Consider the following 23,741-nt stretch of genomic DNA (forward strand, 5'->3'; position numbering starts at 1 on the left):
GAAATCCCGCATTTATTCACAAACCCATCAGGGTTCGCACTTCGTACGACACGAGTGGAAGCTCGCGCCGACACAAAGGGCAAACAGTCATCAAGATGGCAAATTACGTAAAAATGCAGCGCACATGAACAGAAGTAATATGAGACCCAAACATCAACATATCATAATCACAATAACCACAAGAACAACATGCAGTCCATTCATACTGCGGAGCAAACGACACATCAATCAGGTATAGATAATAAAACAAATATTACGAAAAAATAACCGAACAAATAATACGAAAGAATACCCATACCTGAAATATATTAACCAGCAAGGAAAGGAGAAGGATGGTGGTATAGGCTCAGTTTGAATCGTTTAACGACTTTTCTGTAAGTCAAAAACGCAACTCCGATCTGCGTGGGGTCCATTTTTATTCTTCACTTAAAACCAAAGCAGAGATTCGAGTCAAATAGATAAAATTCACACCTCGTTGGAAAGATACGACCATCCGTGTCCCACATCGAGGGAGCTGCCCTCTCTTGTATAATCACGGAAGTTGTTAAGTCATTCAAGGTGAAGCCAGAAGAGGCCATTAGCAATAACAGAACAGTAATATTTATGAACTTGCCATGTAGATATGGCTCATGCTCCACCTCCATGCATGTATATGAATATTTATGCTCGCAACATATCGAACACGCACTCTTCCTTCTTATCAGCTGTCCGCATTAATATTTCATCACTGCTAGAATCAGTTACCATCCGGAGACATGAATCCTTGCTACTTATGCACTGTAATTATTGTAAAGGTTATTGTTGACGAAAATTTAAATCTAGCAGCTTGCGAGTACGGGCAGAGGGGGAAGGGGGCAAGTGGTCTAGGAAGTGAGCGGGAGGCGACGGGGAAGCACGGTGGAATGCGCATGCTATACTATATCTTTGCATCAGGAAGAGAGGTCCAGTTCACTCTGATTATTGAACCATATGTAAGTTACAACTGTAATGTTCTTGTAAAATGGATAGAAAATATCCTAGTGGTGCCAAAAAATGTAAATTAAAAGAACAACATTTGAAAGAAATTGAAAAGTTGCCGAAAATATCAACATTTTTTGACAGGAAGTCTACAAGTGCATCGACATCTGAAGAGACTGTTACTGGTGAATTGGAATCTTCTACAGGTAAGCGAAGAGTGTAATATCTAACTCTGCTGTTTTAGGAGAGATTAGGTCTTCACGGAATTGGAAAGCAGGGTCATTAGGAAGATGGTTTTAGGAACAATGAAAGGGAATCCTAATGTGAATTTTAAACTTCAGTCACATTGTATGGAATACTCGGAGTTGTAAACAACAAATTGCCGATCTCGTTGGTGTTAGTGGTAGCAATAATGACTGCCAGCCCCGAAGACACAGGTACCTTCCCCGGCGCTGCCTGGGGGGGCTTGGTTACGAATTTTTAAATAGCCTAGGGCCCCCAAACACCTTAATCCGGCACTGGCCGTCATATGTACAAAGCTAAGGAATCGGACCGAGTGAGTTGGTGTTGTGTGGTTAGGCGCACGCTGCTGTTAGCTTGCATTCCAGAGATAGTGGTTCGAATCCCATAGGCGGCAGTCATGAAGATGGTTTTCCATGGTTTCCCATTTTCACACCAGGCAAATGTTACGGCTGTACCTTAATTAAGGCTACGGATACTTCCTTCCCACTCCCCGCCTTTCGTATCCCATTGCCGCTGTAAGACCTATTTGTGTCAGTGCGAGGTAAAGCTAACTGTACAATGTCGAGACAAGGAAAATTTTAAAGCATGTGTGCACCCGGTGGCTTTCTGTGGGCAAATGTTTAGCCAGGTTGTTGGAACACTGGCAGCCTTCGTCCAGTCTGTTCATTTATGAAGTGAAGTCTGGTAAGACAGGTCAACTTAGAAGTCTCGAAACTTACCATATTCCAAAGATGAAACAAACATCAGTAGAGAGTGCTGCCCCTTCAAGGAAAAGAACCAATGAATTGCCAGTCCCATATACTTTTTCACCCAAAACAACTAAACAGGATTCCTTCATTAAGTGCAGTCTTTCCCATGAAGAAAGGATTTTTATGTTCCTGTCATCAGATTTAAATAAGCCTTTGTCTGCTTTTTGCTATTGGCTTTACGTCGCACCATCACGACGATGGGAAAGGAAAGGGCTAGCACTTAATTAAGGTACAACCCCAACATTTGCCTGGTGTGAAAATGGGAAACCACGGGAAAACCATCTTCAGGGCTGCCGACAGTGGGGCTCGAACCCACTATCTCCCGAATACTGGATACTGGTCGCACTTAAGCGACTGCAGCTATCGAGCTCGGTGTCTGTTTTTATGAAATGTTATACCTACATTGATAAATCAAATTTAATTTTGCAGTCAAGTGTGCCTCACATCCATTTACTGCAAGATCTGATGCTGGACACATTAAGGAATTTTATATCAAAATTTGTACAACCTTCAGTGTTTAACATTAAGAATTTCATTCTTCAGGTTCCGTATTGAATCAAGATTCACAATAGAGAAATGGGAAAGTTAATATCCACCTATTCAATACAATATATTACGTGAAGGTTTACATTTAAAACATCACGTTTATTTACATTTGGTACCGGTTTCGACAATGTTTGATGTCATCATCAGCCAAGACAACTATACAAAGGTATATTACATTAATCGTGACTCCTACAGTAATATTACTTTAATAGTATTGAATATAAACATGAATATAATTGAAAAGTATATACATATATAAGCTGACAGCCAGTGTGATAAAAGATTGTTTTTATAAGGTGTACACCTTAGTATTTTAGTTAAAAGAGGAGAAAGTAATGAAAGTGAAGTATAATAATCAGCTTTTAGTGACATATTTGTCTGTTGAACAGTAGGGTTATGTTTATGAAGGCTTTGTAGCCATGTTTAACATTATAAAAGAAGTAGACACGTGCTTAGTTATGAATGTTTCTACATAAAAGTATGTACAGTCAAATCTAGAAAGTATTCGAATGTGGCTTGAGCTTGGACTTAATAGATTGTCACAGCACGTTGATGTTGGCATATAGGATGTCCGTTGGTAGATTCTATGTATAAGTATTTTTTGTACTCTAATTTTATATGTTTATATCATATTAGTGGATAGAGCATTTTGGATTAAGTGCAGTTCTGTTGTGATGGTATTGAAGAGATTCTTGTGCTTTGAGTTGCGAGTACATAGGTTGTTCGAGAAAGATCTTGAACCAAGACGGAACCTATAAGAAAATATAATCCGCGAATTTAGAATTACGTAAGCCAGGAATGTATATTATTAATAAAAGAATAGAAGACTCACCTCGGATGCCAAGCCAGTATTAGATGTGTCTGAGAGGAACCAACGGGCTAACTGAAGGTAAAGGCGGATCTGCACTAGTGCAGAGAAGGGCAGAGTTTCTAAGTGGGAGGGAGGAGGAGGGGAAGTGCGATAGAGGCAGGACTATAATTGGGTGGGCGCGGAGGGCGGTAGGGGTAATACTTGAGCGTGTTATGTATTGTTTTGAAGACTGATTGATTTTTGGGTATTTTTAGATTATTTAAAATTTTAATGAACGTGTCAAACAAGATCGTAGGTTTTCCAGAGAGGTCATTGAGATTATAATTAGGGTTATAATACTGGTCAAGTGATATATAGAATTGTTCTGTTAAATAGAGTGCAGGGCCTTTGTTTATTATTTCGATGATGTGTATGTCTTGGTCTAATCCTTGAAATTTGTGTTTGTAGTCATTTATATGATGCCTCACGACATACAGGACGAGCTCATACACGAAGCCAATAAACAAATTAAGAAAACCTTTATATCACCTACTCCGAACATAACCAAATCACAACTTGAAAACAGGAAAAAGATCATTCAACTCAAAAATAAAAAATACTCATACCATTGTTACGAAGGCAGATAAAGGAAATACTACTGTAATAATGGACCAAACAGAATACGTATCCAAAACAATTTTTTTTTCACAGATAGCACTTTTACTATAATCAATAAAGATCCAACTCAAGCTATCCAACGGCAGCTAAAACAGACTCTGAAAAATACATCCTTTCTCCTAACGGACAGCGAAAAAAGCAAACTTATAAACATGAACCCAGGATTACCTACCGTAAAAGCTCAGCCTAAAATACATAAAACTGACATCCCCATACGGCCTATTGTAAACTATAGACCTAGTCCCCTGTATAAAATAGCACAATTCATTCATCAATTCCTTAAAAAACATACTTTTCAGTAAAAAAAATCTATAAAGAACACAATACAACTTACCAAACAGCTAGAAGACTTTGCACTTCAACCATATCACTCTTTACACTCATTTGACACCACTAACATGTATACAAGTATCAAACCAGAAAAACTTGCATATTATTCCTACAAACTTATGCACCCACAGTCAACTTAGCCAACTCGAAATTTCTGACTTCATGTCTATTTTGAAGCTTTTAATCAGTAATAATTACTTCACATTTGATAAAATAATATACAAGCAGGGCGGACTAGCCATGGGCTCACCTGCATCCGGCATCCTAGCAGAAATATACCTAGATTTCTTAGAATACACAAATAGACAGTAACGTAGCCTTTAACAACATACACCTCTGGTCTAGGTATGTCGATGACGTATTCATTATAATGGACCAACGTTCCATAGACGCAGTTACTACTTTAGCACACTTAAACACTATCGATGCAGACATTAAATTTACATTAGAGTCCGAAGTCAACAAGACCATTAATTTCCTAGATCTTACTATCACTAGGCTCCCCTCTTCCTTCAAATATAAAATTTACAGAAAACCTACGCATACTGCTACAACAATAAAACATGACTCCATTCATCCCCTTAATCATAAACGTGCAACTTACAATAGTCCAGTATATCGAGCCTTCAACATACCTATGTCCAAATCAGACCTCAATAAAGAATTAAATACCATACGCAAGATAGCATTCTATAACGGCTACAACAAGAGTTTTATAGAAAGTATAATTAGCAAGTTCAAACATCGCTCAAAATCTAACCTTCTTAAAGAAACTACTAAATCAAAAACTTTTGCAGCCTTCACCTTTAACAACAACATCCATCCAATTACAAACATATTTAAAAAACAGAATATCAACATCTCTTTCAGAACCGATAATAGAAACCTAGACATTCTAAACAATTCTAACTCAATCAACACTCCCAACCCATTTGAAAAGTCAGGTGTATATAGATTTCATTGTAACAACTGCCTCAGTACTTATCTCGGACAAACCGGTAGATCATTCAAAATTAGATATACAGAACATGTAAACGCTATCAAATACTGAAGATTCTCTGCAGTAGGACAACATATAAATGACTACGAACACAAATTTCAAGGCTTAGACCAAGACATAGACATCATCGAAATAATAAACAAAGGCCCTGCACTCTATTTAACAGAACAATTCTATATATCACTTGACCAGTATTATAACCCTAATTATAATCTCAATGACCTCTCTGAAAAACCTACGATCTTGTTTGACACGTTCATTAAAATTTTAAATAATCTAAAAATACCCAAAAATCAATCAGTCTTCAAAACAATACATAACACGCTCAAGCATTACCCCTACTGCCCTCCGCGCCCACCCGATTATAATCCCGCCTCTATCGCCCTTCCCCTCCCCCTCCCTCCCACTTAGAAACTCCTCCCTTCTCTGCACTAGCGCAGATCCGCCTTTACCTTCAGTTAGCCCGTTGGTTCCTCTCAGGCACATCTAATACTGGCTTGGCATCCGAGGTGAGTCTTCTATTCTTTTATTAATAATATACATTCCTGGCTTACGTAATTCTAAATTCGCGGATTATATTTTCTTATAGGTTCCATCTTGGTTCAAGATCTTTCTCGAACAACCTATGTACTCGCAACTCAAAGCACAAGAATCTCTTCAATACCATCACAACAGAACTGCACTTAATCCAAAATGCTCTATCCACTAATATGATATAAACATATAAAATTAGAGTACAAAAAATACTTATACATAGAATCTACCAACGGACATCCTATATGCCAACATCAACGTGCTGTGACAATCTATTAAGTCCAAGCTCAAGCCACATTCGAATACTTTCTAGATTTGACTGTACATACTTTTATGTAGAAACATTCATAACTAAGCATGTGTCTACTTCTTTTATAATGTTAAACATGGCTACAAAGCCTTCATAAACATAACCCTACTGTTCAACAGACAAATATGTCACTAAAAGCTGATTATTATACTTCACTTTCATTACTTTCTCCTTTTTTAACTAAAATACTAAGGTGTACACCTTATAAAAAACAATCTTTTATCACACTGACTGTCAGTTTATATATGTATATACTTTTTAATTATATTCATGTTTATATTCAATATATATATTCAATACTATTAATGTAATATTACTGTAGGAGTCACGATTAATGTAATATATCTTTGTATAGTTGTCTTGGCTGATGATGACATAAAACATTGTCGAAACCGGTACCAAATGTAAATAAACGTGATGTTTTAAATGTAAACCTTCACGTAATATATTGTATTGAAAAGGTGGATATTAACTTTCCCATTTCTCTATTGTCAACCTTCAGTGGTTAAATCCTCCCGTCTTTTGGAAGTCAATTAGCACAGCAGGGGAAACCAGAAGAATGATTGTGATTTGGTCATTGGTAGTTGCACTTCCCAATTCGTAAAGCATCTGAAGCATGGCGAGGAGGAGGAATTTTTCTCATCAGTTCGAACGTACTTCACTGATATTTTAGTTCGTGTTATTCTTGGTACGGTATTTTAACAATTCCTCACAGTAACGCTGAATGTGAGAGGATATTTGGTCAGGTGACTAAAACATGAACACAGTCATCTATTGGTGATGAAAACTTGGAGAGGTTGTTGACAGCAGTGTTGCCAACTTAGCGAATTTTCCGCTAGATTTGGCGGAATTAGAAGACTGTTGGCGGAGAAATATATCATTTAGCGGACAGCAGATTTTTTGGCGGAATTCTAGATTTATTATAGCGGAGTTTAGCGTTTTATCTATATTACTTGAAAAAAAAAATGTGTACTCCAATCTGTCTCTGAGCTATTCCGTATTTCTTGTCAGGAGCTAGCAGTCACATGCGGAAAACACGTTATATGGATTTGATGTCATGAGATCATGGTATCAAAAATTTGTAATGCGTTGGGAAAGGTTACTTATCTCTTAGTTGACGAATGACGACAGATAATGAAACTGAGAGAGTAGCATTTATATTTATGCTAAGGCAGACCGTTTAATGAAATGGCGTGTTCTGCGTGTGGCCCTTGACTCAAGGGCCTTGAGGTAGGAGATTCACCTAGTTTGCACCCGGCAGTAAAACGCCTACAAGTTTTAGCTTGCCGGCTCGCAGGCAGGGGGTTAATACTAGTAAAACTCACAGATCAAGTGTGTACAGACATTATTATTATTATTATTATTATTATTATTATTATTATTATTATTATTATTATTATTATTATTATGTGCGTATGGACGCAATGGGTCACGCAAAGCTCAAAACAATTCTGTTTTCTGAGTTACCAAACAGCTCTCATCCTTTCTCCGTGGATCCTTTTTCGTTCTTCTGTCCACTTTGCTCCAGTCTTCTTTTTCACTTCGTTCTCTGGTTGCACTTTCCATCCATTAATTCTTTTCCTATAGAGGTTTCTGTCTGTGGTGTCATTTGAGTTCATCTGGGCTTTTTCCAGATCCTTCTTCACTTCTAGTACCCATGGAATATTTTTTAGATATTCTATGTAGGTGAGAATCTTGTGTGTTAATCTACTTGCCGGCAGTCTGCGGACGTGTTCATAAAATTTCAGACGTCTTTTTCGGATGTCTGCTGCAATGTGGAAAGCTCTTCTGTCACTTTGCGTGACCTCAGTCTATATGCATCTTCTGTTTTTCGAGGAGCCGAGAATTTTACTCTATTATAATTATTATAATTATTATTATTATTATTGCCCATTATTTGAGATTGGATATTTTGGCAGAATTTTAACGGATTTTTAGTAGTATTTAGCGGATCTTGAAAATATAAGTTGGCAACACTGGTTGACAGTAAAATCAAGGCTACATGGCAACTGTTTTCAACAAACCTTTGACAGAGGTTTTCTCGGAGAGACAAAATCTGCCACTGCTGCTTCTTTTAATCAACGGAAATTTCTGTAAATTAGCAAGATGGAAGGAAGGTAGGCCTACCATACCATACATGTTCTTATAAATTTTCCATTGTTGTATACGAGTATTTAGGTATCACTGGATACGAATACATATGAGAGTAAAATATTTGTGGATTTTGATTTCACTCAGTTTCCTTGGAAATATGTAATTTAAATGTGGACTGACGACATGTTGCATGGAGCTTGCTGGGATAATGTATGTATTGCGCAAGACATGTAGAATAAGCAGTTTTGACTAACTGTATCTCCTGATTTTTCCAGATTTTCATATCAAAATCTCCTGATTTATGGTTTTGTAAAGTTGGCAGGTATGGGTAATGGTCTGTGTCTAAGTTAGCACCTTGACATTCTGAATCTCATTGTGATGCTTTTTGTCCATGACCACATGGTCTATCTGGAATTCACCTAGTAGTGGATTTGGTCTCTTCCATGTCTTCGCCTTCCTAGGCAGGTGTTTGAAGGCAGTTGATTTTAGGAAAAGACCCTATTTGTCACAAAGGTCTATAAGACGTTCTCCGTTCTTATTTGTCCTCTTATGGGCTGGGTAGAGGCCCCTATCCTGCGATATTTTTTCTCATCTGTGCATTGAAATCACCCATCAGTATGGTGGTATGATGTTGTGGGATCTTGTCCAGGGTTTCTTCTAGAATGCTCCAGTATTGTTCAACTGCTTCCAGGTCATTTCTATGTGTGTCGTTTGTGAGTGCATGGAAGTTCATTATGGTATATTCCCTATTGCGGAACCTCAAAGATATGAGGAGGTCCTACCATTAGGTGAAGTGAACCCTATTATGTGATCAATCATGCTATGATGAACAGCAAAGCCAGTGCCAAGATGTGGGACTGTCTTCATCACCCTGATGCCTGGTTTCCCCTTGTATATTCTGTATCCTTGGGATTCAAATGCATCTTTGTCCGTGAACTGTGTTTCTTGTAGTGCTACAATCTTGATGTTATATTTGTTCAGCACGTCTAGAGTCTGTTGTAAGATTACCAGTCTTTAGCAACGAGTTGAAGTTCACTGTAGCCAAGTAGGTGATATTTCTCTTTCTTTTCTGCTGTTTGCATGGTGGAGTACATGAAGGTGCAGGCTCCCCAGAATCCGATGACCTGCTTGCCCCATCACAAGTGGGGGTGGATTTGTTACCACCTGGAGTATTCTTTGTATTAATATTTCCTTGCATGTTGAGTCCAATGAGTATGTAGATGAGGCCACCCTAGCGGGTGACGGTTTGTCTACTTAAGGTTGTTAGCCCTGAGGATTGAGTGTTTGGTCCGCGAGAGCTACTTTATTTCGCTCAAGTCTGCCGGCAAGCCGGTGAGGACCCCCCCTATCCGCCACCTGGGACGCGCCACGTCGGAGTATCACCTCTCTGCCTGCTACGACACCGTAGTAGGTTCGTGGCTTCTGTATCTATTGTTAATGAATTTAATCATACATATGAAACAATATTTGATCTGAGGCAATTATTTATTGTAGATGAATAATACCATGAGCAATAATGTGCAAAATTCAATTTCAATAATTCACTCGTCTTGCTTTGTCACCTAGTTGTAATGCTACACTCTGCATGGTTTTAGTGTTAAAATTTTAGTTGCTCTATAGGCTGAGAATTTTGAGGCGCCTGTTTTGCTGTGCAAGACACTTGGTGATTTCTTCGGAGAATAATCTGATATTCCTCAAATATGATTGATTTTTTTTCTTCAATTAGAACAAAACGCTTTCACTTAGAAATTCTATTGAATATATTTCCCACTGTCCTGAGTGTAACAGGTATTTATTCTGTGTCTATGTGTGAAACTGGCATACTTGGATATTTCTTGAATATTGTCTTAACTGCCTACATGCAGTAGCAGGAATTGGGAATTAGAAGTGGGGTGGCAAAAAATGTACAGGCAAGTACCCGTGTTTATAGAATATGAGGGGGGGAAAAAAGCTACAAAATGGTAAGTTTTTTGATGCGCTCTGAGCGAATTTCGATAGAGAGGTAAAGGTTGACAGTTTACTAACTTAAGTGCAGTAATTGAAGTTTATTGACATTTTGATTGAATACTATGCAGTGAAAGTTTCACCAAAGGAACAATATTACACATGTATTACAATTAAATAGAAGTATGGTGTGATCTGCTGGAAGGGAAAATCACGTGGAAGAAAGGCCGAGGATGATCGAGGAAAAAATTACTTCAAAACTTAGCAGAGTGAGTTCATTATGGTTATTATGAAATAAAGCGAGCTGAGTACAGAAAAGAATTGTTGCATAGACAAGGGATTGCCTTTAGACACTGATGATGATGATGATGATGATGATGATGATGATGATGACGGCGTGATTATACAATTAAAAATCATTTAGTATTTGATTGCACACTAAGAAACTAACAGACGCTAAAGAGACTGCCAGACTGACGAATGCGCGCGGCAAGTAGGTGAATCATATCTCCGTTTCTATGAAGTAGGCAAAAATATATCCCTGCTATCCTTCCTCACAGCACTTGCAAAGTTTCCACCACTTGCTGTGGCGCTAGACAAATCAGTTAGCTGTGATGAACTACATTTTGTGCGTATTTTTGCTAGTAATTTTGTTAATAATTAAAGAAAATAAAGGAAATAAATTGCAGGTCAGACAACCGGACTTGTACAAATTGCTTTTTTTAATCATTTCTATAATTCCTAAAACAGAGCAAGAATGTAATGTTTTCTGTGCAAAGTTGGGGGGGGGGAGCAACTGCTCCCCCCTAATTGCCACTACTGCTTACATGAGCGTATTTTCTCACCAGTTTCATACATTAAGATTAACATTTCACTACACTACAGTAAAATTTATTCCACTAGCACACTAAGTAATGAGATAAAGACTCGAGTCGTTCTGGTCGCTTAACAGTGAACTTGACTGAATTATAATAATGCAGAGAAATAAAATACTCACACTTGTTACAGCAAACTGTGATCTGTACTTAGCTATATATGAAGGCTGAAAGTAACTCCATGTATAATTTATGGTGAGGAGACATGGTTTTCCTTCCTGTGATCCTAATAATTACCCACAGTTTAATCTTGTGGCTGGTGGAGAATACTGGCTCAGTGTCTGATTTCCTAATTGCATAGGTTTCATGTTGTGATTTTTCTTGTTTGTAATAAATCCTTGTCACGGCTAATCTATTGAACAACTACATGTAACGCATGTTCTTTTGTTTCAGTGTATCATCATTAGCGAAATCTCTTTGTGATCTTGAGCCTCTGGTAATGCTGCCATCTGCTGGAGTTGGTAAAGCTCCTTTAACATCAAACTCGGGTATGAACTCTACCCACCAAGATATGACGCCTTTGTTTGGTATGGCTCAAGAAGGTCGGTTGGATGAATTCATTGAGAGATTGAAGGAAACTCTAGAAAGGAATGAGGTAAAGTAAAAACTATAGTAATTCTCTAGTTGGACATTCAAAAGGAAGAACATGACAAATTTGGTGGGAGGAAAGAAAATAACTACTGAGTGAGTTGGCTGCACGGGTTGGGTCATGCAGCTGTGAACTTCAATTCGGTAGAGGGTGGGTTCGCACCCTACTGTTGGCAGCCATGAAGATAATTTTTCATGTTTTCCCATTGATTTTAACACCAGGTAAATGGTGGGGCTGTGTCTTAAATAAGGCCATGGCTGCTTTCATTTTGGTCAAAGTCAAAATGTTTAGCAACTAAGAGACATCCTTGCACCGCCGAAAACCTTCCACGAGTTAGAGCAACGTTAAACCACTGGTAAAGAATTGAATAAATAAAATAGCTGTTCATTGGATCACTTTGTAGTTCCAGTGTTACTATTCGTTAAAATAAGTAGTAAATATGTACAGTAAAACTTCTTTCGTACGTTCCACCTTTATACGATTTTTGTTGTTTGAGGTCCTAGCAGAATTCGTATAGTTTCCATAAAATTATATTTCATTTATGCATTTTTCTTTTGCAAGTTCTTTTAGCTTGTATGATTAAATTTGGAGTCCTGGAAGTATAAAAACCTTTATACATGTAAATTTTAAAGATGATTTTTCTCTCTTAGTTGCTGAACATTTTGACTCTGAATTCAAAACTTTGGAATTACCGTAAAATCCTGAATACTACCCGCACTTTTTTCCCCAAAATATTGGTTCTAAATCTTGGGCGTGGGTCGTATTCAAGCCGTTTGTTGTCGTAAATATTTACTACGTTTACATGGAGTATTGAAATAGATTTGAATACGGTTACTGTACTCAATATACCACATGTAAATGGGCATTGAGGTCTTATTGTGTTTTAGTTGTGCTCTAGAAAACAAGACCGATTTTTTTCTCAATACGGTTACAGTAGCATGTACACGCGAAATGTAAGGTAATGAAATACGGTAAATCAAAGAATATGGGTAAATATGCAGTAAATATGAAAGTCGCTGCTGCGGATGCTCGATCGTCATTTGTTTAACTCTGAATTATAACACAGTAGAGATTTCCACCTATTCAATACTAAGATGTATTTACAATATTTACATTACATGGGACTAGTTTCAACCCTCCTCGGGGTCAGCATCAGCCATATTAAAACATACACAATGTATGGCAAAATCCTAAAACATGTTTTTTAACGATAAGAGTCTTATGGATATATAATTTACAATATGAAGTGTGGTTGAAATGTTGCAAATTAATATGAGAGATATTACGTGTGATGCAGGTGAGTAATAATTAATACAAGTAAATAATACAAAGAAGTCTGGAATAAAAGTACAAATAAGGTGCTTTGTGTTGTAAAAATGTATACACTCATGGAATTCAGTAGGTCCTGGTAATAATGAACACAATGTAAAATGACACACATAAAAATATACAAGTATCTACAATGTCTGGGTAGTAAAATGTGATGCTCTCTAGATGCAGAGTCGACTTTACATTGTATTAGCTTAAGCAGAGAATTTGGCAGTTGGTGTATTAAGTAACAAAGCCGTGTTGATGGGCTGCATTGTTGATTGTTGGAGCTGTGCAGAATGTGAAGCTATTTTGAATTCTTGTTAAGAAGAAAGTAGACACTGCGCATGGAGATATTAATAGGTGGAATTCTGAGTTCATAGTGGAAACCAAATTGGATCTATTAAAATTGAGAAAAGCCAGTAAAAAGCAAAGTACGCAGAAAGAGGAAAAGATTACCATAAATTTACTAGCGTGAATAACGTTGCAGACGCTGATAACCGCTCAAGTGCATTTAGAGAACTGACAACATCCATGAAGAAAAACAGCTATACATCAGGAGACATAGCACAAGCTGTGAAGATCAAGGTGCCTAACAGGGGTAGTACCAACCAGGACTACAGTAAAAAGAAGGTATTCCTTCCTTACGTGGCAGGTATAACTGACAGAATAGGGCACATTCTTAGGCAGTACAATATAACTCCAGTTTTCACCACAGACTGGAGGCTCAAATCCCTGTTTCGACCATTCAAAAAAAAACCTCATCTTGAAACACCAGGCGTGTATGAAGTTCCATGTGGTTGTGGTTGCTCATATATTGGCATCATAAAAAGGCTTGTTAATACCAGGGTGAAAGAACACATCAGGTCGGTAAAGAATGTCACTCTTTTATCCTCCACGGAGAATATCATAAGCCAGTCTGCCATAGCAGAACATTTCTACAATACAGACCATGAAATCCTCCTCGACCAGACAAAGGTCATCGTGCCTGTAAAGACTTCTATGCTCGACTGGTACAGGAAGCCATAGAGATAGAGCTGCGCCCAAATAACATCAACAGGAAAGACAGCTTCAAGTTATCAAATACATGGAGACCTGTACTGCAGAAATGCATGCATAACACCACCATGACACAGCGGGACACACTCAAGACAGATGGTGGTGAATCAGTAACTTCCCTCCCAACTACCACAGCTCAGTGCGACAATCCTTGAGTCCATTCTTCTTCTTCTTCTTCTTCTTCTTCTTCTTCTTCTTCGGTAGGACGATAGGTGAAGCCCTTCCATCTCTTGAATCTTCTGGATGACGAAGTTACACTTATCTTGGTTGATTGGATAATATGGACTTTGCCTGATGGGTGACGAAGCGCTGCATTCAGTGGTGTGCATTACAGTGGTAGTCTGTCCTATTTTATTGGTGATGACTTCCGGAAAGTCCTTTAAGGTGTGTTTCAGCTCCTTTACTTCAATCGGTCGAAGATGCGTTAACTGGATCTCTCCCAGTTCTACGTCGACTTCCGTGTTCTTGCGAGTCCGGAGATTTCCATCGTGCCAGGCGACCCTCAGACGTCTGTCTTTTCCCAAAAAGACTTCATGAGCTGCATAGTCTAGGATCACCTTGTATTCCACCAGAAACTCATGACCTAATACGATGTCAGCTATCAGGTTCTGGAACACTGCTATGTCAATTACAGTAGGCATACTTATACATTTAGCAGTTAGGTTAGTCCTTCCTTGGATGGAATAGGTTACCCCACCCGCTGCTCCCACTTCCCTTCCGAGGTGGTGACACTTCATAGGCAGTAGTAATCTGGCAACAGTCCCGTTGACAAATGAATGGCTTGCTTGGCTGTGGAGTATGGCTGAAAAATTCTCATTGCCAATCCTTAAGATGATAGCTGGGCAGGGTTGGCCTATTCTACTCACTATCTGACCAATCCCTCTCCTAGTTGACTAGGATTGCTTATCTATCATCTTGAGGCGCATTCCTGTTCCCGGTCCTATCCCCCCTCAATCCAGAATGGGCCGGAGCTAGTTTTCCGATGTCAAGGCTGGGCACTTGTTCTTTAGGTGTCCTGTTCTTCCACACTGGTAGGACTTCCTAACTGCGCTGGTCTCTTCCGTAGCTTTTCTCTTGTGTTCCTCCTCCAGCTGGGCGATGATTCTGTGTAGATCATCAAAGGATCTCTGTTGTGATACTTTCACTGTGAGTCTATACTTTTCATGGAGTAGCTCTGTGATGTCTGGTAAGATCTTGTTTTCACTTCCTTTGAGGTGCAAATGTTTGAAGAGTTGGTACTTCTGTAGGAGGAAGTGCTAGCTCTCATGCCAGTGGGTTGTGCCTCAGTCAGTAGCTTCCTTTACATGGTGCTCTCACCCCTTCGGAATTAAACCTAGCGAGGAATTCCCTCTTGAAGTCCGTCAAGTTTAAATTTAGACCCTTCAAGTTATTGCACCAAGTAGTGGCTTTCTCCTTTAATCGGTGTGTGATGAGTTGCACGAAGATGTCCTCTGGTAGATTAGTCCTTCCTAACAGACGGACCGATCCTTCGATGAAGCTAGTCGGGTTCTCTTCCAGTCGCCTGTGGAATTCCGGAAGGCTCTCTATAATCACCTTCGGGTCTAGGTGTCCTGTATTACCAGTTAGGTTTGAGGGTTTAGAGGTGTGGTGGTATGTCCTTTTTGAGTTAATCTATTTTCTGCTGCGTGGAGGTTGCTTTCCCATATATTCTGCACATCTCCCTTGATGGTCGAAATCCGGTTTTCTAACCTTCCTTCAGCAGCAGAAATACGGCTCCCGAAATTTCCCTCCACGGCAGAGACATTGCTTTCCACCTGTTGCATTATGCCGGAAACCTGGATTTCCACCTCCTCCTTGAGATTCGAGATATCCACTTTCAGCTGGCTTACCCTACTTTCGATCTGTTCAACCTGTCCCAGTTTTGACCTGATGTCTGATATCTGCTGTGTTAATCGATTGGTGACATCGCTAATTTGCGATTAAATTTTGTCATGTATGGTTGAAATTTTCGATTCTAGGCCTTGTTCAACTTTGTAAACCTGTGTGTACACTTGTGATATTTGTGTGGTTAAAGCTGAGCTTGAGAAATTTTGTTATTTACTTTCGAATTTTGATCTGCAATCTGTCCTGTTAGGCCGGAATTTAAGTCTGAAATTTTGTCTGAAAGTTTGTCATCGAGTGCCTGCATCATGGTCATTAGGTTAGAATACATTTTGGTTATATTTACCTCTTCATCTGTCTCCGAATCTTCGTTGGCTTCGATGAAAAACTTTTCGGGATCTTCTCCTTTTTTCAGTGAGATCTTTCCGTAACCGTGTCTGGAGCGATGTCTTCTTCCCGTTAATCGGGAGATTTCTCTTGGCAAGTTCGTCCTTGCATTGTTTCACCAACATATTCTCTAGTATCACTTGCATTTTGATCTATTTCGCACTACACTCGTATTCACTCGTAGATTCTTACATCCTGTCCCATGGTCGCCAATGATGTATCCACAAAGACGCATGCAAAATGCTGTCAGTTGGTACACTTATTTATTTCACCTTCACTTCACATAAACATACACATAACCTAATCAACTGCTGTCAACAAAATACACACATCAACAAACTATCTTTAACAAATGCCCATCACTAAGCCACACGGAGATTGCAACCTTAAAATAATTGACTGCTTACAAGCATGTCATAACACGTGGTCACAAGTATATTCCTGTTAAACCATAACTCCAGCTAAGTAATAACTCGTCTCTACCATCAAGACCACCTCTTTATATATGTGCCTGGTCAGGCTTCTAGAAAAGTACATTTTCTTGTAAATTCTAGAGTGCTTAAGGCCCAGATACTATGTACAGAATATTCTTCAGAGTTCTCGTCTACGCCATACCATTCTGGATGTGACAGTATGTTTCACAATTCTGTAGTGGATACAAATCATATATACAGATAATAATAAATTATATACAGGTTCTTACATTAACTGAACTCGTATAAATATGTATATACAACAAATGTTATTCTGTACAGAGTAATAAATAAGTTACAAGATTGTGAGCAACTGCAAAATGACCTCGATAATGTTGTGAGATGGACCGTAGGCAATGGTATGATGATAAACGGGGATAAAAGTCAGGTTGTGAGTTTCACAAATAGGAAAAGTCCTCTCAGTTTTAATTACTGCGTTGGTGGGGTGAAAGTTCCCTTTGGGGATCATTGTAAATGCCTAGGTATTAATATAAGGAAAGATCTTCATTGACCGGGTGAGTTGGCCGTGCGCGTAGAGGCGTGCGGCTGTGAGCTTGCATCCGGGAGATAGTAGGTTCGAATCCCACTATCGGCAGCCCTGAAGATGGTTTTCCGTGGTTTCCCATTTTCACACCAGGCAAATGCTGGGGCTGTACCTTAATGAAGGCCACGGCTGATTTCTTCCAACTCCTTGGCCTTTCCTATCCCATCGTCGCCATAAGACCTGTCTGTGTCGGTGCGACGTAAAGCCCCTAGCAAAAAAAAAAAAAAAAAAAAGATCTTCATTGGGGTAATCACATAAATGGGATTGTAAATAAAGGGTACAGATCTCTGCAAATATGGTTATCAGAGTATTTAGGGGTTGTAGTAAGGATGTAAAGGAGAGAGCATATTCTTTGCAATCATTTAAGAAAAGGCTAGGAAAACAACAGATAGGGAATCTGCCACCTGGGTGACTGCCCTAAATGCAGATCAGTAGTGATTATGTTTCATGACATAACCTCACAAATAATGTGATCGTAAACTAATAATGATACAAATAACTGGATGTCCATCACAGTTAATAATAATAATAATACTTCGAGCTCGATACTTGCATTATTTACACATGGGTTATATCAGTTTATCGCACTTGCGTCAAGAATTTGGAAATTTATTGAACATCTCCCATGGTAAATTATTCCAATCCCTAACGCCTATTCCTGTAAAAGAATATTTGTCCCAATTTTTCCTCTTCAATTCCAACTTTATCTTCATATTGTGGTCTTTCCTACTTCTAAAAACACCACACAAACTTATTCATCTACTGATGTCATTCCATGCCATCTCTCTACTCACTGCTCGGAACATACCACTTAGTCTCGCAGCTTGTCTCCTTTCTTCCAAGTCTTTCCGGCCCAAACTTTGCAACATTTTCGTAATGCTACTCTTTTGCCTGGTTGGCTACCAAGTTACAAGTAACTATTCTCATTTTGGTTCCGTATTGAAGGTGACGTATGTCTCAAGTATTATTACAATATTATAAGTCCACCTGTTCAATACAATACAATACAATACAATATGATCCACTATTTCATATGGTCAAATATTTTTTTATACATAATACATAAAAGTCAAAGGTACATGTTTCACCCTCCTTACGGGCATCATCAGCCTATATCAATCTTAAAAATAATACATATACTTATAAATTATAGGTTAAAATGTTGAAAAATGATTTCGTAAAACATTATACAATAACATCTAAAACAACGATAATGCACCAAAGTATGTTAAAAGAGAGTGAATTAACAGTTTTGAAGATTAAAACATGATTAAACATGAAATTTTGAGAGTTTAAAACTAAAATGGATCCATATTTTCATTAAAACTGTGATGGCCTTGAGTGTAAACACAATCATCAAAGGGGGATGTTTCTTCATTTCCCAAGTTGAATCCAAGGTGGTAAAATCACTGTCAGTTATTTAAAACGGAAGTGTGAATGTAATAAACAAGTTAAAATGTATATGTTGGGGATATCTGAAAGTCGAGAAGAAAATGGAACTTCGTTGCTTATGATAAAACGTATGTCAAAGCTAGCGGAGTTCGGAAATTATGTGGTAGTCGAATGGATCTAAAAGGTAGTCAAGTTGATGTTATAATTCCGTTGAAACATTTGTTGGAAAGAAATGTTCAGGATTTTTCGTACGGAGCGTATTAAGTACGTCAGGTTGTTACAGCAACAAATGTTTCAACGGAATTATAACATCAACTTGACTACCTTTTAGATCCATTTGACTACCACATAATTTCCGAACTCCGCTAGCTTTGACATACGTTTTATCATAAGCAACGAAGTTCCATTTTCTTCTCGACTTTCAGATATCCCCAACATATACATTTTAACTTGTTTATTACATTCACACTTCCGTTTTAAATAACTGACAGTGATTTTACCACCTTGGATTCAACTTGGGAATTGAAGAAACATCCCCCTTTGATGATTGTGTTTACACTCAAGGCCATCACAGTTTTAATGAAAATATGGATCCATTTTAGTTTTAAACTCTCAAAATTTCATGTTTAATCATGTTTTAATCTTCAAAACTGTTAATTCACTCTCTTTTAACATACTTTGGTGCATTATCGTTGTTTTAGATGTTATTGTATAATGTTTTACGAAATCATTTTTCAACATTTTAACCTATAATTTATAAGTATATGTATTATTTTTAAGATTGATATAGGCTGATGATGCCCGTAAGGAGGGTGAAACATGTACCTTTGACTTTTATGTATTATGGATAAAAAAATATTTGACCATATGAAATAGTGGATCATATTGTATTGTATTGAACAGGTGGACTTATAATATTGTAATAATACTTGAGACATACGTCAACTTCAATACGGAACCAAAATGAGAATAGTTACTTGTAACTTGGTAGCCAACCAGGCAAAATCCAAACTAAATAGGTTTATCAATCTTAAAATTATAATGCTACTCTTTTGTCGGAAATCACCCAGAACAAATCGAGCTGCTTTTCTTTGGATTTTTTCTAGTTCTCGAATCAAGTAATCCTGGTGAGGGTCCCATACACTGGAACCATACTCTAGTTGGGTTCTTACCTGAGACTTATATGCCCCCTCCTTTACATCTTTATTATAACTCCTAAATACCCTCATAACCATGTGCAGAGATTTGTACCCTTTACAATACCGTTTATGTGTTTATCCCAGTGAAGATCTTTTCTTATATTAACAAGTAGGTACTTAACAGTGATCCCCATAAGGAACTTTCACCCCATCAAAGTAATTAAACCTGAGAGGACTTTTCCTATCAGTGAAACAACCTGACTTAATCCGTTTATCATCATACGATTGCTTACTGTCCATCTCTCAACATTGTTGAGGTCTGTAAATAGTTTTGTGGTTAGTGAGTTGAATAATACATGTTTTTTAGATTTTGCATTTTTCATTTCAGCTCAAATTATTCTTTGCATAATCGTCATACCATGTTCTTTTTGAAATGAGGTAAAAGAAATTCAACCATTATGACAGGGAAAATGGTTCATTAATATTGTTGATGAAAATGTCATTATTATTGAAGCCATGACATTAAGTACAGTCAAGCTGAGGAAGATGAAAATGATCACAAGATCGTGGCGAAGAGCTCATGCATGTTTCCATGAATTTTGATGATGCTGTTAGTGTCTTAGAAATAGGCACTCTCTTTCTGACACACAAAGAATCTCCCCCTGTGGGTGGGAGCGGTAGAATAACACCCACGGTATCCCTGCCTATCGTAAGAGGCGACTGAAAAGGGCCTCAGGGGCTCTGAACTTTGGAGCGTGGGTTGGCGACCACGGGGCTCCTAGCTGAGTCCTGGCATTGCTTCCACTTACTTGCGTCAGGCTCCTGTCTTTCATCTGTCCTATTCGACATCCCTTGGTCAACTCGTGTTCTTTTCACCCCGACGGTATTAGGTTTGCGAATCCTAGGGAGTCTTTCATTCTCACGCCCTTCGTGGCCCTCGTCTTCCTTTGGCTGATACCTTCATTTTTCGAAGTGTCGGATCCCTTCCACATTTTCCCTTTGATTAGTTTTACATGGAGGCCTAGTTGTACTTCCTCCTTAAACAATAATCACCACCACCACATAAAGAATCAGTAAATTATGTTGCAGTTATCATGTTTGGAAGACAGAAATTATGCTGTAGGTACAATCAAGATAAAGCATGAAAGAAGGTGGAGTTTTTCCTGCGTAGATTTCTTTCATATGTAGCACATTAAGGTATTTTTAATACATGGTTCATGTCATTTTATTCCTATGTTTATAGCCATTTTCCTTTTTTTTAAAAATCTGGTTTACACTTGCGCATTTTTAAAAATTAAGGCCCCTGGAAAATGTATAAATGAAGTTTTTACTATATACAAAATGAAGACTTGTTTTAATTAAACTTGCATCACTACTTTCTTTTCAGTGCTAAATAAGTTACCTTGTTGGTGTATGTTCTATCCTGTGGAAACTTCTATTTTCAACTCGGTACACTAACATTTCTTGGCTTCATCAGTTATCAACATTGCAGTCAGGAGTTCTGTGTGTGATTGTATTGTACATGGGGTTTGAATGGGATCAGTTTATTGAGAATGATGGTGCTTTATGATAGTAGCGTGTGTTACATGTTCTTCTAGAATGTTGCGGGTGGATCTTTTGGAGTTTTCCTGTGCTTGTGGTGATGTTTGTGTATTCCTGTGCCGTGTGTCCAGTTTAGATTTGAGATATTTACTGTATGCACATTTAAAAAAAAAACTAAAGTTCATTGTCATTTACGGTAATTTTATCATTGCTAACCATTATAATTTATTACTTAAGAAATTTTTAGTTATAATCATTGTAGGCCATGGTTTAATTAGATTAGTAACTCCCAACATTTCATTGGAAACTGCACATAGCTCTACCTTAAAGTCAGGAGGCCCCCTATGATATTGATATTGATATTGCTGGGCGCAGTTTTTGGTGAAATTGTGGGAGCTTCTTCTTTATAACTTCTTATCACAGTAGAACTTCTATCTTGGGCTGGTATTGAAGGCAAGATAGTTTAATAATCTATAAATATCATCTTATATTCGGGGATAAATAAGATGGTAAAATTATACTTTCTTACCATTTTGAATTGTGCTTTTTCTCCGTCAACTAATAATAATTCTGCAATACTTACGTTGTAAATTATTTTATTCTAGGTAAGGGATGTCCCTATGTCAGCAGTGATGGAGCTGTACGAGTACAAGCTGGCTGCTCTCGGTCATTCAGAACGTGCCTTACATGCTAGCTTGGAGGCAGCTAACAACCATTCAACACATTTACAACACCGATTAGCCCAAATGAGCGCCGAGGCAAGTCGCTTGCATCAGCTGCTGTACCATACCCAGCAGTGTTTGGAGGGTGTTCAGTTGGAAAAGAGAGAGTTAACTCAGCACTTACAGGCATCTAAAAACTCTGCAGACGAGGCTCATACTAAACATGTGCTGGTAAATATTTCACACTATTCTCTAACTAGAATAATATCACTTGTTAAGAATTTCCACATAACCAGGAAAGTGACGAAGATCAGTTCATAAGGAAAAAGAAACTTGTCAATTTTTGAGTCATTCAGAGATAATATACATGCAATCTACATCAGTACAAACATAATTCTTTTCTGGTATTATTTTTTCAATATACTCCTTGCTGATTCAAGTTTGCTCGTGCCCTTAAAATTGCTCTGTTATGCATTATCATCATCATCATCGTTGACCAACTCCAGTTTCCCGGGTGTGGTATACGAGTCCCTTCCATTTTGTTCGGTTCATGAACGATTCGTGATTTATGAGTTTCATGTCCGTATTGACAGGCTACACGTATACAGATAAGAAAGGATTTTTCACTTTATCAATACTGTTTGTTGTAAAAAAAAAATTATTTTACAGTACTGGTTTCGACCTTATCTGATCATCATCAGCTGAACATAGTTTTGTACCTTTACATATATGTTAGGCAATAATTGACATTACTCTGTCTAAAGGAAGATGTCGTGAGGAAACGACATATCTGAATGTGTCCAAATTGGGCATGCTAAATATAAACTGAATATGTGTTATCATGTAGGGTACGTGGGTATAAAACTGTCTTCTTTAAGACTTGGAATTTATCTATGCAACCTATTCTAATGCTTAAATTTAAATTGTATGTACAAATACAATAAACACATTAAAATACATTAAAATAACGTGTAAAAACGCTTCATAGGTTTGAATATGTGTGTCTTGCCTATATCTTCATTTGACTCTCGTGTTTGAGTTTTTAACCATAGTTGTGCACCGGTTGATGCTTGTGATCATAGGTAATGATGTGGGTCTCTTAAAATGTCCTATTATTTGCTAAAAGATGTCTTCACATGTACATATAATAAAACACTTCCGTTGTTAAAAAGATCCAGTTATGTGGATAGAGGTATGTGCAGCTCTTCTGTAAGTAAAGTCTTGTTCTTTAAGTTAAAAGCAGATGATGTGGTCCTGGTCATTCATGAGTTGTTTAATACTAGTTTATGAGTCCATATCATCTGCTTTTAACTTAAAGAACAAGACTCCACTTTCAGCAGAGCTGCACGTACTTACCTCTATCCACATAACCGGATCTTGTTAACAACGAAAGTGTTTTATTAAATGTACACATGAAAACATCTTTTAGCAAATAATACGACATTTTAAGAGACCCACATCATTACCTACGATCACAAGCATCAACCGATGCACAACTATGGATAAAAACTCAAACACGGGAGTCAAATGAATATATACGCAATACATGCATATTCAAACCTACGAAGCGTTTCTACACATGTTATTTTAATGTATTTTAATATGTTTGTGTATTGTATTTGTGCATAGGCTTAGATTTAAGCATTAGAATAGGTTGCATAGGCAAATTCCAAGTCTTAAAGAAGACAGTTTTATACCCATGTACCCTAAATGATAACACACAAACAGTATTGATAAGGTGGAAATCCTTCCTT

The 23,741-nt window shown here is 37.9% G+C and overlaps 1 protein-coding gene across 3 annotated transcripts in view; it reads left to right on the plus strand.

Moving 5' to 3' along the window:
* Positions 1-23,741, plus strand: part of LOC136870828 (protein CIP2A) — a 251,586-nt gene that overhangs the window by 94,078 nt on the left and 133,767 nt on the right. For all 3 annotated transcript variants that reach the window (XM_067144941.2, XM_067144942.2, XM_068227137.1), the window contains 2 exons: positions 11,444-11,645; positions 21,931-22,218. In XM_067144941.2, coding sequence (XP_067001042.2) covers positions 11,444-11,645; positions 21,931-22,218 — 490 coding nt within the window. The remainder of the gene's footprint in view (positions 1-11,443; positions 11,646-21,930; positions 22,219-23,741) is intronic.

The sequence above is a fragment of the Anabrus simplex genome, chromosome 1 (assembly GCF_040414725.1).
Source record: "Anabrus simplex isolate iqAnaSimp1 chromosome 1, ASM4041472v1, whole genome shotgun sequence".
Lineage (NCBI taxonomy): Eukaryota > Metazoa > Arthropoda > Insecta > Orthoptera > Tettigoniidae > Anabrus > Anabrus simplex.